The sequence below is a fragment of the Lepidochelys kempii genome, chromosome 18 (genome assembly GCF_965140285.1).
Source record: "Lepidochelys kempii isolate rLepKem1 chromosome 18, rLepKem1.hap1, whole genome shotgun sequence".
NCBI classification, from domain to species: domain Eukaryota; kingdom Metazoa; phylum Chordata; order Testudines; family Cheloniidae; genus Lepidochelys; species Lepidochelys kempii.
The window spans coordinates 1,180,753-1,196,492 of NC_136397.1; the positions used below are offsets into that span (position 1 = coordinate 1,180,753).

At 45.2% G+C, this 15,740-nt stretch overlaps 1 protein-coding gene across 17 annotated transcripts in view; it reads right to left on the bottom strand.

Annotated features, from left to right (window-relative positions):
- Positions 1-972: 972 nt before the first annotated feature.
- HP1BP3 (heterochromatin protein 1 binding protein 3) overlaps positions 973-15,740 on the bottom strand; it is an 82,475-nt gene continuing 67,707 nt past the window's right edge. For 14 of the 17 annotated variants that reach the window (XM_073316987.2, XM_073316975.2, XM_073316978.2 and 11 more), the window contains 3 exons: positions 7,308-7,419; positions 4,836-4,970; positions 973-2,798 (listed from right to left, as the gene is read on the bottom strand). In XM_073316987.2, the coding sequence (XP_073173088.1) occupies positions 2,513-2,798; positions 4,836-4,970; positions 7,308-7,419 (533 nt within the window). In that variant the 3' untranslated portion in view covers positions 973-2,512. Of the gene's footprint in view, positions 2,799-4,835; positions 4,971-7,307; positions 7,420-14,033; positions 14,256-15,740 lie in introns of those variants that run through there. The other 3 variants (XM_073316988.2, XR_012155590.2, XM_073316989.2) reach the window with 3 other exon arrangements.

The window sequence follows — 15,740 nt, forward strand, 5'->3', positions numbered from 1 at the left end:
TCATTTTTTATACTGATGCGGTGATGGAAAGTAAAGGCCAACTGCACTGTGCTATTTTACAGGTATCCCATATTATGTTCTAATTGAGTGTCATTAACATCACTTTGCCATCTCCTTGAGACACAGCTCAAAAGGTTAAGTCGGCAGTAGGTAAAATTTGAAATGAAATACATCAGACACATGCCATTTTGCGTCTTTCCTTTCCTGGCAAGGATCATTACAAATAATCAGTGTGTAAACAGAGGTGATCTCCATTATCAGCAGACTTCTACTAGATTTGCTTAGTGATGGCACAGTTCAGTGTCTGCAACATATATGGGCGAGAGCAAGGATATCAAAACTTTGCTAGTGGTCAAGTTGTACCATCCCACAGAGAAAGCCAAGGGAGACTGCAGCCCAGCAACTGGTTGGGAAGAGGCAGTGGGATTGACAGTACTTTCCTTTTGTCCCCCTTTCCTGCAGAAGCAGTACTGACAGTGGGTAGGCTCCCCCACATCAAGAGCGTAATGCAGGCACAGAGTCTGAGTAACTACTTCAAGCAATAACACAGGTGTGAATATCTGCTTGAAAAGAAGAGTTCCTTCACCTCTCTCAAGCTCCTTTCAAGGAATGCACACACCTCTAAAAGGCTGTTCTCTTAGCATTAAGCTTCTCTAGTTTCTCCCTCCCACTGAGTTTCTGCCTTTTGGGGTTTGTCCCCAGATACAGTAGTTTCTACTTTCCCTCCTCACTTCGTAATTTACTAACCATGATTTAAATTGTTCTATGCACCTGTAGACTGTTTTGGTTTTCACAGATACTTTCAACTTCTCCCAGTCTAGTATCATCTGAATTTCATTAGCTGCTGTTTACAGCCTCTTTCGGACAATTAAAGGGGCGCCAACAATGTAAGTCACTTTTGTCTATTTTTTAAATCCACTCTTGTTGCTTTTAGTTATCTTTGGTTACTTGTAAAGGAATGGAGGAAAATACCACTTTTTTCAGTTTATTTTGTATTGTTCTCAGGTTTTATACCACACAACACCATCATACACTCAAGCACTTTCCTATCTATCATTATGTGTCACATGAGGTTCATCCATATTCTCATCCTCATTCTAGGAGAGGATTGCACGTGCAGTGTTTTGGCAAGAGTTTTGGTTTTTCAAATGTACATGGCTGTGTATGTTCTGAGTTTATGTTAGAGAAGGCGGATGGAAGAAAATGCACCATGCATTTGGAGTGGAAGGTGATGAGGTTTTGTGATGGTCCTTAGTTCCTGCGGGAGTTCATTTCACTCAATACTGACTATACAGGGGAAACTGACTATACCAATTTCCCCAGTTCACAATGGTCTTCACAGAGAAGGAGGGGGAGAAGAGTTTTAAAGAGTGAGTGTAAAATTACAGAGTTTGGTAGGGGAGTTGGGAAGCGGGGGCGGGGAGGATATCCAAAACTCATTAACAAGGACCAGATTTCGAGCTGATGGTATCCCTTTAACAAAATGTTAAATAAAATGGGCCTCTACATTGATCTCTATGGTAATCCCACTCTCCTTCTAGATCTCACCTAAAGAATCTGAGAAAACTTCGGAGAGGAAGCAGCACACAAAACAGGGCTGGAATCTAGTTTCATTTTATTTTAGCAAACTGCATGTTCATCACTTATCAACAACTCTACACTAGGAGTTAAAGAACTCTCACTTTTTTTTTTTTTTAAAAAGCGCAAACAAGAAGTGAAAACTCAGGTTCTTCATCTTTTAAAAAAGATTTCAAAGTTGGATTAAAGATGACTTGTATATATTTTGGTATTAGGTAACAGATGGAGGATGTGTGGAATCGCTTACTCAAATCACGACAACCTGGCTAACTGAAACTCAGGAGATTGCCCATTCTGGGACCCCTTTGACATCAGATGGGTCAGAATGTTTTGCATTCACTCTGAGATCAGACTCATTTTCAAGGGGAACCTGTTGGTCTGAAGAGGCCAAACAAAACATCTCCTTAGCAAATCACTACAATGGCCATGCAGAGAGAAGCACCTTCAGAATTCAGTGCGAGCATTGTATATATTTTGCTTCTCCACAGAAGCATTAGGAACCCTTTGTGTTAGTTACCATGCAGGAAATCTAAGGAGAAAACTCCTGCAGTTTTGGTCTTTTCACTTCAGAGTTACATTTCCCCACTGATCCTGTTCCTCCTGTGTAAAGATATAAAACTCTTTTTTGAACAAGTTCTGAAAGCAAAAACCCAAAACAAACACCATAAAATGTACAGATTACACACTCTAGAAAAGCCCTAAAATTATTGCAAAAACTAAAGACGACTTGTTCCAGGAGGAGGGCAGGCACAGGGCATCTAGATCTAACTCGGGTTGGTTTGACTTAGTTTTCAGCTTTTCCCCATCATTCAAGAAAAAAAAAAAAAAAAATTAAGAAGTGTTTAAGCATTAGAACTAAAATACAAATGCACGTTGACGTTATAAAACAAGATTGTGGATTTGACCATGGGATTCCCTGACACATTGGAAAAGTTTACTTTTTTGCCCGGAGAGACTTCCTCATGGTGGATTTGCCCTTGGTAGGGGATTTCGCTTCTCTCCTCCCGCTCGCTGCTGGTTTCTTGGAAGAGCTGCTACCAGAGGGCCTCTTGATTGATGGGGCTGCTGGTCTGGCTTTTTTGGCAGGGGTTTTGACCTTGGGTGCGGGCTTTGCTTTCCCCCGGCGGGCTGCAGGGGCCTTTCTTGGCTTGGGTTTGGATTCTCTTCGTTTCACTGGGGGGGCCCTGCTCCGGGATTTTGGGGGAGATCGCATCTGCATCCTGTCAGGAAGAAAGGACAAGAGAATTTAGTACTAAGGCACCAAAACTTGCCTAGAGACCACGGGTTAATGGATATAAAATGGAGCAGATTTCAGCCTCCTTCATCTTTAACATGGAGGACCCAGCTTGCAATGATCCACCTCAATTTGAGTAGCCAGACTCCCAAGAGCAAGAAAATCTTTTAAGCAAGATCACAATGTAAAGCTCTTAACAGTCCCCATGATGATCTAACTTTGTATCTCCTTTGTTAGCATATAACCCTGTGAATAGTGCCTGTCATTCAGGAGTCTGAGTCACACAACCCAAGCATCTTAGAGCTTTCCTTTGTGTTGGGTTTGTTACTAATATAGCCACTCAGCGTAAATGTACATTTGAAGTAAGAACAGTTTCATTTGGCTTTAGAACAGTAAATACACCAGCCAAAAGAGAGAAAAGTAAACTTATCCTGTATTTATCAGATATCATTAAAACGTCCCCAGCTTTTAAAGTGAGACCACAACCTTTCCTAAAGCACAGAAGAAACATGGAGAAGCTAAATGGAAAAAGGAAATGGACACTAAATATGGCACAAAGAATAAGAACAGGCCCATCTCAGCTTTTATGAAATTGAGTAAAAGACTATCACTAGAGTCTGGCAAGGTGCACACTGACCACGTGTGTACAGCACCTACCATGATAGAGTCCTAATCCCGACAGTGCCCATAGCCTCCAACCACAAAAAAAACTATACACCACCTTGCAAATACCTGCATCATCCACTGCTATTCCAGTCCTGGGCCTCTCTGCAGCAGTAATGACTATCTGTGGATAATTATCCACTGCCAGAGATTGAACACTATAGAATTTGACCTCTAGCCTCCAAAGGTGAAATGTTGGCACACCAACCCACAGCCTCACTAGAGTCTTCTGTAGCATATATTTAGTACTAATGGTGACTAACCAATTCTCAGCAAGTAGCCCTAGTCCTAAAGAACTTTACCACAGCCATGATAAAGTTCCAATCAATTGCCCCAAACTCTGGTTAATCATGACCTCAGTTCTTTCATGGCCGATCCAATGTTTGAGTCGCCCCTGCACTATGACGTTTTGCTGGAGCCTGCTGCTGAAGAGCCATGATTCCCATGAAGTCTGTAACTGCAAGTCAGTCATACTTTTTAGTATGTCATACCGGAGGAGCCCTGTAATGAGGAGGTGTGGCTTCCCTCAGAGGGAAGGACAGGGAGGACCACAACATGCCCGCTGGTGTGCAGAACCAGGAAGGCCAAGCCTGCCCCAGGCAGGACAGGAAGAGGAAGTACAAAAGGCAGGCCCTGCAGCTCAGTTGGGCTGGAGACGCCAAGGGAGACAGATGCATCCCGCCTGCTGCTGGAACCTTTAGAGGAACCCCACCGTGCTGAGGACTGGCCAGATCTCCCTGGGCTGCTAGCTGACCAAGATGCTGAGTAGCTGTGGGGGCTGCCGCCTGAGAACTGGCCAGAGTTCCCAGGGCCACCGGCCAACCGAGACACCAAGGAGCTGCTGGGGCTGCCACCTGATGACTGGCCAGAGCTCCCCAAGGAGACAAAGGATCCCCACATTACAGAGATACCAAACCCCAGGGATGTAGGAAGTAGCCCAGGGGAACTAGACGACCATCTGGTTAAGTGCTGGCCTGATCCTAGGTCAGCGTGTTGCGGGCGGACCACTCTGCCACTGTTAGGGCCCTAGGCCGGGATGTGGTGGAGTCAGTTGGGCCCACATCCCATGCCACCCTACCCCTGGGGTGGAAGCCTCCCCACCGTAGGCCAAGAGGCCTGTGTTGGTCTACCGTGCACTGAGCCCTAGACTGCTTTGCTGCCCTGCCCTGACTGAGGGTCCAGGGCTCAGCCTTATCGCTCTGCCCAGCCTGAGGGCCTGAATACTAGATGCAAGCTAATTCCCTGTTTTTGAGATCAACTTTACAGGTATGTGACAGTGAGGAGGCATGGCCTCCCTCAAAGATGGACCAGTAGGGACGGCCACGCAGGCTTACAAGCCCATTAATTTTCAGCTCTATACCTTTTCTTTGGAGGTGGTTCTTCCTCCTCTGACTCTTCTTCCTCCTCAGACTCCTCTTCTGCCTCCTCTTCCTCCTCTTCAGATTCCTCAGAATCCTCCTCCTGCTGCTGCTTCTCTGGGAACAGCACACCTGGGCTACAAAAGTAATCTTGTTAACTCATGTCAAAGAATACAAAGTTCAGTGTCAGATGGCTGAAAGGGAGCCACTGATTGACCCTGCATTGCCAGGACTAGTTGCCCATTTTGTTAAAGTAAAACCTAGCTAGTTTGAGCTTCCACACACTGTGGACTTACACATGATGCTGATTTCCATGCATGCGGCTAAATATGTAGAAATCAATGAAGTGCTGCTACGGAAGGGCCAAGGTGGATGAAGTCAAGCTGGCTGCAAATTAATGGACATGCCACAGCCCCATCTCTCCCCTAAGCAGTCCTGCCTCAAGCTCTCTTACACATTGCTCCCTCCCATTGCAGACATAGCAGGGGGATGGCAGTTTAAGTCCAGGTTCTCACTGATCATGGAGCAGGTCCTAAAGGAATTCATTTTGAAGCACTTGGAGGAGAGGAAGGTGATCAGGAACAGTCAACATGGATTCGCCAAGGGCAAGTCATTCCTGACCAACCTGATTGTCTTCTATGAGGAGATAATTTGCACTATGAATACGGAGAAAGCGGTGGACATGATTTACCTTGACTTTAGCAAAGCTTTTGATACAGTCTTCTTGCCAGCAAGTTAAAGTAGTATGGATTGGATGAATGGACTATAAGGTGGATAGAAAGCTGGCTAGATCGTTGGGCTCAACAGGTAATGATCAACAGCTGGATGTCTAGCTGGCAGCCAGTATCAAGTGAAGTGCCCCAGGGGTTGTTCCTGGGGCTGGTTTTGTTCAACATCTTCATTAATGATCTGGATGATGGGATGGATTGCACACTCAGCAAGTTCGCGGATGACACTAAGCTGGGGGGAGAGGTAGATATGCTGATGAGGTTCAACACGGACAAGTGCAGACTTCTGCACTTCAGAAGGAAGAATCCCATGCACTGCTACAGGCTGGGAACTGACTGGCTAAGTGGCAGTTCTGCAGAAAAGGACCTGGGAACTTCAGTGGACGAGAAGCTGGATATAAGTCAACAGTGTGCCCTTGTTGCCAAGAAGGCTAATGGCATATCAGGCTGCATTAGTAGGAGCACTGCCGGCAGATTGAGGGAAGTGAGTATTCCCCTCTATTTGGCATTGGTGAAGCCTCATCTGGAGTACTGTGTCCAGTTTTGGGCCCCACACTACAAGAAGGATGTGAAAAAGTTCTAGAGTCCAGCAGAGGGCTACAAAAATGATTAGGGGGCTGGAGCACATGACTTATGAGGAAAGACTGAGGAAACTGGGATTGTTTAGTCTGCAGAAGAGAAGAATGAGGGGAGATCGTATCAGTTCTGCTAAGCTACACGAGCCAGGGCAGGTTGGTAATTAGAGGGGTTTTCTTAAGCAGTCTCCCAGGAGCAGTGCAGAGCAACGCTTGCGGGAGGGATAGCTCAGTGGTTTGAGCATTGGCCTGTTAAACCCACGGTTGTGAGTTCAATCCTTGAGGGGGCCATTTAGGGATCTGGGGCAAAAATTGGGGATTGGTCCTGCTTTAAGCAGGGGGTTGGACTAGATGACCTCCTGAGGTCCAAGCCAACCCTGATATTCTATGATTCGATAGCTGCTTTCAACTACCTGAAAGGGGGTTCCAAAGAGGATGGAGCTAGACTGTTCTCAGTCGTACCAGATGACAGAACAAGGAGTAATGGTCTCAAGTTGCAGTGGGGGAGGTTTAGGTTGGATATTAGGAAAAACATTTTCACTAGGAGTGATGCACTGGAAAGGGTTACCTAGGGAAGTGGTGGAATCTCCTTCCTTAGAGGTTTTTAAGGTCAGGCTTGACAAAGCCCTTGATGGGATGATTTAGTTGGAGATTAGTTCTGCTTTGAGCAGGGGGTTGGACTAGATGACCTCCTGAGGTCCCTTCCAACCCTGATATTCTAGGATTCTAATCTTCTATGATCCCAGGCAGCTGTGCTGAAGCCATGATGGACTTGAAGATTAATAAAAGAACAGGAGTACTTGTGGCACCTTAGAGACTAACAAATTTATTAAAGCATAAGCTTTCATGGGCTACAGCCCACTTCATCGGATGCATAGAATGGAACATATATAGACACACATACAGATAAGTTGGAAGTTATTTTCCTGAAGAGTTTCTTGGTTGGTAAAGCCATCGTAATGTTTAATCAGATTTGTTATCATCAGAACCTAGAATGATACGGGTTATACAATGTTGGCCATAATCACGGTTGTTAAACCCTATTAAAAAAAAAAAAAAAATCTTCCAAGGCAAAAATATTGGTCCTGTGAACATCAACACGTTAAACATGGCTGGACTAATGGTTTATGAAATGCTGTGCATGACCACCTGTCAACGGAGGGCTCTTTACCTGGGGTAATAAGGGAAGCAGAGCTGGAAGGTGCCACTGAAACCCTTCCCAGAGATCTGCTCCATCCAGCCATTCTTCTCACATTTCTGCAGGGTTCTCTTCAGTAGATGTACTGCAGGAAGTGAAGTAAGGGTGCGTCAGTACCTTTATCCAGCCACAAGCCCTGACCTCACTGTTCTATACAGTCCCCTTCCCCTTTCTGATGCAGTCAGCTTCTGTGTAGGACCCAGCTAAAGAGTGGCTTTAGAAGAGGTTTACTACATTTGTACTGTATGTAGAACTTACAGTGCAATCCTCCCCACAGATAATATTTAGGTAGATTCACGTGTTGGGCCTGAATTGTTAACAAATGTTAGTTTAATCGCCTTTTGGAAAGATTTAAACAGTCAAGACTTCTTGGTGGAAATATTAAGACCAGAGACAGTTCTTTTATAAATGTTTCTAATACAACATAATTCATTTTAGTTACACTGACCTTTTGTCTCTGTTCTGTTCCAATTGTTCTTTGAAGTATTTTTGCCTTAGTTTGAACACTTCATTTCCCATCCTTTCCTCCCTTTTGTTTTCAGGTCCTTAATTGTGATCTGGCACCTTCTTAGCTCCACCTTGTTACAGTGAATTGCTAGGGCAAGATTTGAGGGGTCAAGTACCAGAAGAAAAAAAATAAGACATGTTTTTGCTCCAGTCTTTTCCTTGGTACTTGTGTGCATTGAAGGGAACTTGCCTCTCTGGCAGATAGGAGATGAACACTGCTCGTTCAACAGTTTGTCATGAGACAGTTTTCAGTTTCAATTAGGATGGAACATTTACATAAGTTAACTTCTCTCCAAACCACTGAGAGACAGGAAAGAGCCTTTTCATCTACCAGATTCAGAAGAGACTCAGGTGGAGAAGGGAAAGAAAAAACAGAATCAAAAGGAATATACTGTTTAAATTACTTGATTTATTAAGCATAATAAATGGAAAGGTACTCACTCCAGCCAGCTTCCACAATATTGCTGAAGTGGGACTTTTAAAGGGAGAACATTTCACTGTAACAAAATCATCTGGGACTAAGCCATTGTTTTATCAGCCCTCAGCCATTCCCAGTGAATAAAGTTTTAATTAAAAATAGCACTTAAAGAGCTTGCTTTATTAACTGAATGGCTCATTTCCATTAAACTATTACCTTTGCCCATATTAGATGCACAAGAGTCCAACCCCCCCCACCCCCCAAAAAAAACACCACACAAAAAAAACTTATTTAAAGAAAAAACACCAAGTTTTAGAATATGCATCATAAGGCTATTTTTAAACCTGGGCAGCAAAAGAAATGCAAGGCATAAAATGACAACCATGGCAGAGCACAGAACTCCTAACATAACTCCCTGTCTGCTTCTACATCTCCTCAGGTCTCCCGCTCTAGATAGTCCAGAAAGAGATTGAGATCATTACAGATATTTCTATCTAGTGGAGGGGATGTAAATTAACAGATGGCATGCTGAAACGTTTCCACATACGACCAGCGGTAAATAGATGTCATATCTCCAAGCAATGATCAATGTTCTCAGGCACTGGGGATAGGTTGAATTATGTATGCCTTTAACAACCAGAGTTGCAATTTCCTATAGCAATGCTCTAAAACCAAATAATGCCAGTGCTAAATTCGTATTAGACTAGCCTGGATATTCTTCCTACACCAGAGATTCAAGCTGAGTCATAGGTCAAAAGACAGTTACTCACCATGTGCAATGTGCAGATGTGCGTCCCGATGAGTATTCCATTGTAGGTGTGCTTGCGTCCATGTGCTGCAGATTGGAGAACTTCAGTAGAAGTGTCTATTAGGCCCGCACATACGCTGATCTCCCTTGTGACCTACCACGAGGCTAGTCAGTGTTTAGGGGCTAACCCTCTCAGTTCCTTCTCTATGGCAGAGTCATTGACAAGAACTCCAAGTAAAGGGGAGTAGGGTGGGTTGTGGAGCACCCATAAGGGGACACATGTCAAAGAACCACTGTTACTGCACAAGGTGAGTAACTACTATTTCTTCTTCTACTAGTGTCCCTATGGGTACTCTACGGTAGGTGACTCCCAAGCAGTATCCCGACGGGAGGGCTGAGACTTCAGAGCAAGATCAGTTACAGATGACAGTACTGTGGAGTCGAAGATGACATTGGCGGCGGAGTCCCCAGCGATTGCATAATGTTCTCTGAAAGCGTGGACTGACGCTCATGTTGCTGCTCTACAGATCTGAGATAGGGACATTCTTGAAGAAAAAGAGATGAAGATTGACCTTGTGAAGTGTGTACTAGTACCATCTAGAGGGGTTATACTGTGAACTTGATATCATTGTCTGCTGCAGTTCGAGATCCACTTGGAAAGTCTTTGGGCTGATATTGCTGAGTCAATGGAGAAAAAAAAAATCTAGGGGGGCTTCCTGAAAATCTTCGTCCTGTCCAGGTAGAAGGCTAGGGCTCTTGAGTGTGTTGTATAGTCTCCCTGTTGTTCTGGTGAGGCTTGGGGTAAAAGGTTGGAAGATGAATCAACAGATTCACGTGAAATGGGGAGGTTACCACGGCAATGAATTTCAGGTGCGGTCTGAGTGTAACCTTCTCCCAAAACAATACAGTGTAAGATGGATCTGCCATCACAGCTGCTATTTCTCCTAGCCAAGGTAATCACTATCAGGAAGACTGTTTTCACTGAGAGGTACGCAAGCAAACAGGTGGTCCTGGGTATGAAGGGAAGCCTAGTCAGTCTTTTCAATACCAGGTTTAGGACCCACATGGGAGTAAGAAATTGAGGAAGTAATTAGATGCAACAGCAGCGAATATCCCTCTACTGGTTGGTGGAAGGCTGCTATAGCTACTGGGTGGACTCAGAGAGCCCTGATCTTTTTAGGGTTAATGCATAGTCTAAGATATGTGGAAGAGTTGCGAATGTCAGGGAAATTTGTTGGGAAGTACACCAAATCCAAAACCTAGACCACTTTTGCAGGTAAGTACGTCATATTGAGGACTTTCTATTGTGTAATACATCTTGCACTTCCTTTGAATAGGAGCTTTCTAGGTGTTGGAACCAAGTAGGAGCCATGCCTTGAGCCAGAGAATCCCCAGGTTGGGATGTAGGGTACAGCCTCTGTTTTGCGAGAGGCGGTATGGAGTGGCTGGGAGAGGAATCGGCAGGCACAGCCCAAGCTGTGCCAGGTAAGGGTGCCAGGTCTGTCTCGGCCAAGTGGGAGCACATCATATTGATCACTCCATCTCTTTTTATTTTCAGCAGGACTTTTGACAGTAGGGGAAAGGAAGGAGAGAGAGCTGGAGCGTGAATGGCCATGGTGCCCGCGTCAGGAGTGGCTATGGTAGCTCTGATGAGAAGGGGAGCGCACACGGCGCCTGTGCCTGTCCCGTCGATACTCTCTGCTCGGCGTGGAGCGGTGCCTGGAACTCCTATCCGATGGCACCCAACCAGACAGCCTAGTGGGTGACGAAAGCAGAGGCTGGAGACTGTGCCCTGACAGGACGCTGAGCGGCAAGCAGGCCTGAGAGCGGTCCCCTGACCGGGATCTGCGTCGGGTCAGGGTCGACTGCCTGGAGCCAGCGGCGGCTTGCCTCCTGAGCGGGGCCCGGGTGCCGATGATCATAGAATCATAGAATATCAGGGTTGGAAGGGACCCCAGAAGGTCATCTAGTCCAACCCCCTGCTCAAAGCAGGACCAATTCCCAGTTAAATCATCCCAGCCAGGGCTTTGTCAAGCCTGACCTTAAAAACCTCTAAGGAAGGAGATTCTACCACCTCCCTAGGTAACGCATTCCAGTGTTTCACCACCCTCTTAGTGAAAAAGTTTTTCCTAATATCCAATCTAAACCTCCCCCACTGCAACTTGATGCCCCGGGTACCTGCAGAGTCATAATGTCTTGAGCAGTCTGTAGCTCCTCCGGCGGCGAAGGCATCCCGACATCTGGAGGGGCCTGAGTTGACACAACCGGGCTGTTCCGCTCGACATGAGTCGGAGCTCTGGAGCCCAGGGGGGAACTGGGGCTACCTCACTCAGGTCTAGCCTCACCCCTTGCTTTCTCTCGACACCGCTGAGAAGATGGGGCCTTTCTCTGTTTCTTAGACGTGGAGAGGTGCCGGCCACCTGAAGGTGCCAGGGGATCACTGCGCACCAAAGACGAGGTGCCCGGTGTCGAATCCGCTCGGCGCACCGGCGTTGGGTCCAGTGCCGACTCCATGAGAAGGGCCCGAAGTCTAATGACTCTTTTGTTTTTGCTTCTAGGTTTGAAGGATCTGCAGATTTTACAGTGGTCACTAATGTGGAATTGACCCAGGCAGCGGAGACAGTCGGTGTGCGGGTCACTTCTGGGCATCGAATGCCTGCAAGAATCGCATGATTTAAACCCTGGGGCACGGGGCATGCCCCGGCCTGAACGCTAACTAACTGAACCGAAACTTGTTGAACACACACACACACACACAAAACGAACGAGTTCTGGGATGAGCTGCAGCGAAGCGAAGCTGGAGCATGTAGTTCTGACGCACCCTCACTGGCGGCAAGAAGGAACTGAGGGTGGGGGAAGCATTCAGCTCCCCTTATAGCGCACTATAGAGGCGCTACTCCAGGGGTTGCAGCAGCACTCCCCCTACGGGTACTGCTAAGGGAAAAACTTCCGGCACCGGTGCACGTGGCGCGCATGCATGCCTACTGTGGAATACACATGAGCAAGCAGTCGAAGAAGAAGCTTCTTTCGCAGACTGGATTCCTTCCTAGTCTGGGTCCACCAATCACTCACGCCCCCATAGTTACTGTCCTTTGTTCCAATTTCTTTCAGGCATCTCTTGGGGGTGGAGACACCATCTCTTAAGCCAGCTGAAGACAAAATGGAGGGGTTTTCCAGGGCCTTTTATATTCTCTCTGGGTGCCTGAAAACATGTTGGGGTACAGTATTGCAAACAGAATGCAGATAGCAATATCTATTAAAGTGTAGGTGCCTTGGCTTTCAGCCACCAATGCCATGAGGCAGTGTGCCTCAGTTTCTCCTTCTACACAGCAGTGTAGACCAGTTATGCTTTTGCTGCTGTGCCAAGCTTCCAGTCTGTTTACAGGTATAAGCTGAAAAGCAACATGCTTGTGATACTGTTTTGTCACCATCCCTAGCATGTACAAAAGTTTTTTCCACAAATCAGGTATGTCACACATCTTTAAAGGGTTTACCATTAGTATTAACTCCTTTGTCTTGACCCATATATGAAATAGCAAAAGACACAAGATTAACAGGAAATCTATGGTGGACAGGCTCGGTTCACACAATTTAGCTTGTTTAGTGTCTACAGCATTTCCCAAGTCCTTTGTGTACCATGGTAGGGGGTTAGACAGAGTCTAACCCTAACCCTAATCCATCTCAGGAATTGTTCCTGAGTAACCAAATCACACATTCCTTCAAAGCTTGTAATGTCTTTTCCCCTCACCCACTTGTCTAACAACTCTCTCATTTCATTTACATAAACCACATTACTCAATCCAGATCCCCTCTTAAGACTCCTGAATTTAACCCTGTAGGTTTCAGGTATAATCTGAAACGGTTTTAAAATCAGTTCCTTAAAATTTACCATAGTCTGAAGAATCATCAATAGGCATCTTATTGAATATGTCCAGTGCTCTCACCTCAATTTTGCAACTGAAGTAAGTCATTTTTTGACCTTCAAGCATTGCATGGAGAGTGCAGTGTCTCTCAAAGGTGATGAAATATTAGGCAATATCACTGAATTCCATTATACTGCGGACATAACCGTTCCCATTTGTGGATTTTTGGGGAAGCGGAGCCAGCTGCTGAAGGGTTCTGTCTCTGCCACTCCATTACGGACAGTTCATGCTTCTGAGTCTCAATCTGAGCTTGTATTTCTCTGTCTTAACTCCAGGGTTAGCCTCTGGGTTTTCATGGCTCTTTTGTAAGCAGCTTCCTCCCTGGCTACCTCTGCTTCTTTGAGCTTCATTTGAAACTCACGGTCCTTTGCCTTCTCTTTTGCTTCCAGTCTGGCCAGCTCTAGTTTTGTAGCTGCCTCACTGGTAGTCATTTTCCTGCTTTCTTGTGCTTGTTTCCCTCATCCGAAATAAACAGAAAACAACAAACCAGTAACCACTTTGTCTGTTCTCCAGCCACCACACCCAAAACTCACTTAAAATCACTACCACTATCTCAAAGCAATCAGCTGTGCACAGATCCTGCCGACTATGCCACTGTAACAGGTTGGGTCACAGAGACCCCCTTGGGACTGTCACCTGATGTACTGAGACTACCTCTGAGCCCGTTTTCCCTGCCAGCTTGGGACTTCAGAACCCTGTCTTGTTGAGCCAGACACGCTGCAAACACAGACCCAGTTCTGAACCACATTCCCCCAAAGCTGCAGACTTAACTGAAAACAGCTTAAGAAGTGCTCCTGTCTCTAGCACCCAGACACCCAGCTCCCAATGGGATCCAAACCCCAAATGAATCCGTTTTACTCTGTATACAGCTTATACAGGGTAAACGCATAAATTGTCTGCCCTTTATAACACTGATAGAGAGATATGCACAGCTTACTCTGGGTTAATTTATAAGCAAAAGTGCTTTTATTAAATATAAAAAGTAGGACTTAAGTGGTTGTAAGTAATAACAGACAGAACAAAGTAAGTTACCAAGCAAAATTAAACAAAACACACAACTCTAAACCTAATACATTAAGAAACTGCGTACAGGTAAATCTCACCCTTAGAGATGTTCCAATAAGCTTCTTTCACAGACTGGACTCCTTCCCAGTCTGGGTCCAGCAATCACTCCCACCCCCGTAGTTACTGTCCTTTGTTCCAGTTTCTTTCAGCCATCTCTTGGGGGTGGAGAGGCCATCTCTTAAGCCAGCTGAAGACAAAATGGAGGGGTTTCCAGGGCCTTTTATATTCTCTCTTTTGTGGGAGGAAACCCCTTTATTCTCCTGTGCAAAATCACAGCAACAAGATGGAGTTTGTAGGCACCTGGGCAAGTCACATGTTCATGAATGATTCAGCTTTTTGCAGGCTGACGCCATTGTTTATATGTTAGTTTGAACATCCCCAAGAAAGCTCAGATGTGGATTGGTTTCTCCCAAAGTTCATTGTCAGTTAAGTGTTTATTGATTGGGCACTTACTGAGAATAGTCCTTTCTCAAGAAGCTGACCAAATGCTTCACTGAGGCTACTTAGAATCAAACACATTGAGATACAAGTACATAGCCAATATTCAAAACTTCAAATACAAAAATGCTACACACATACAGACAGCATAATCATAACCAGCAAACTACAACCTTTCCATAGACACCCCACTTGACCTCCTCTGTACAAGACCTGATGCAACCATAGGACCCTGGTTGCAACAATAATCTATATGGTCACAGTTCATATCGCTAACGTCATACATACCTACAGTGGAACACCCATAGGACACTACTGGAAAAAGAACCTGACATCATGATCTCTGAATGACAAGAACACTAGTCTCAGCCAATCCCCTTTTGCCCTCATTGCTAGGCCCCTTTATGGATCAGAGAGCCCTAAATCAAAAATTTGATTATGCTGATGCAGATGGGGAGTGCAAGATTGGCTGTGCTATCTCTGGCTCATGTAAGCATTACAGGAAGGCACCAAGCAACACAAAAATTTGGAAACAAAGAACCAAAAATGCTAATGTGTCTGGAGATTTGCTTCTGAGTCTGGCAGTAGGGGTACATTACAGTGAGTTGACATCTGCCTCATATGACTACCAGCACAGGTCAAACAATCACAGTGTCCAGAAGTGCTGAGATCAACACCACATACTGTAGGTTTCAGAGTAACAGCCGTGTTAGTCTGTATTCGCAAAAAGAAAAGGAGTACTTGTGGCACCTTAGAGACTAACCAATTTATTAGAGCATGAGCTGTAGCTCACGAAAGCTCATGCTCTAATAAATTGGTTAGTCTCTAAGGTGCCACAAGTACTCCTTTTCTTTTTACCACATACTGTAGTTCCTTTGCAAGTGAACAGTTAGGAAAAAAAAATCTACCTTTGAGTCCCTAAGACATCACCACTACTCTTAATAAAGAATGGTTTACAAGTCACAATCAAATTATAATATCCCACAGAAAGATTTTTTTTTTCTTTTCTGGCAACCAAGATGTGCTACGCCTCTTTCAAATACAACTAACACAGTCTCTGCCCCAAGCAGTTATCTGTCTTAAGATTATAAAATATGGAGAAGTGGAGGCAGCACAAACAAGCAAACTGGTCAAGGTGGTGCATGGGTGCTTCATTGGTTAGGATTGTGCAACATCTCAGGATAGGAAGTAAATCTGGAACTGCATTTATTTTTTTTCGAGCTACAGTCTCCTAGAATTTTTCCAGACGTAACAAAAAAAAAAAATCAATTCAACTGGCTTAAGACAAATAAGAATGGTACTATCTA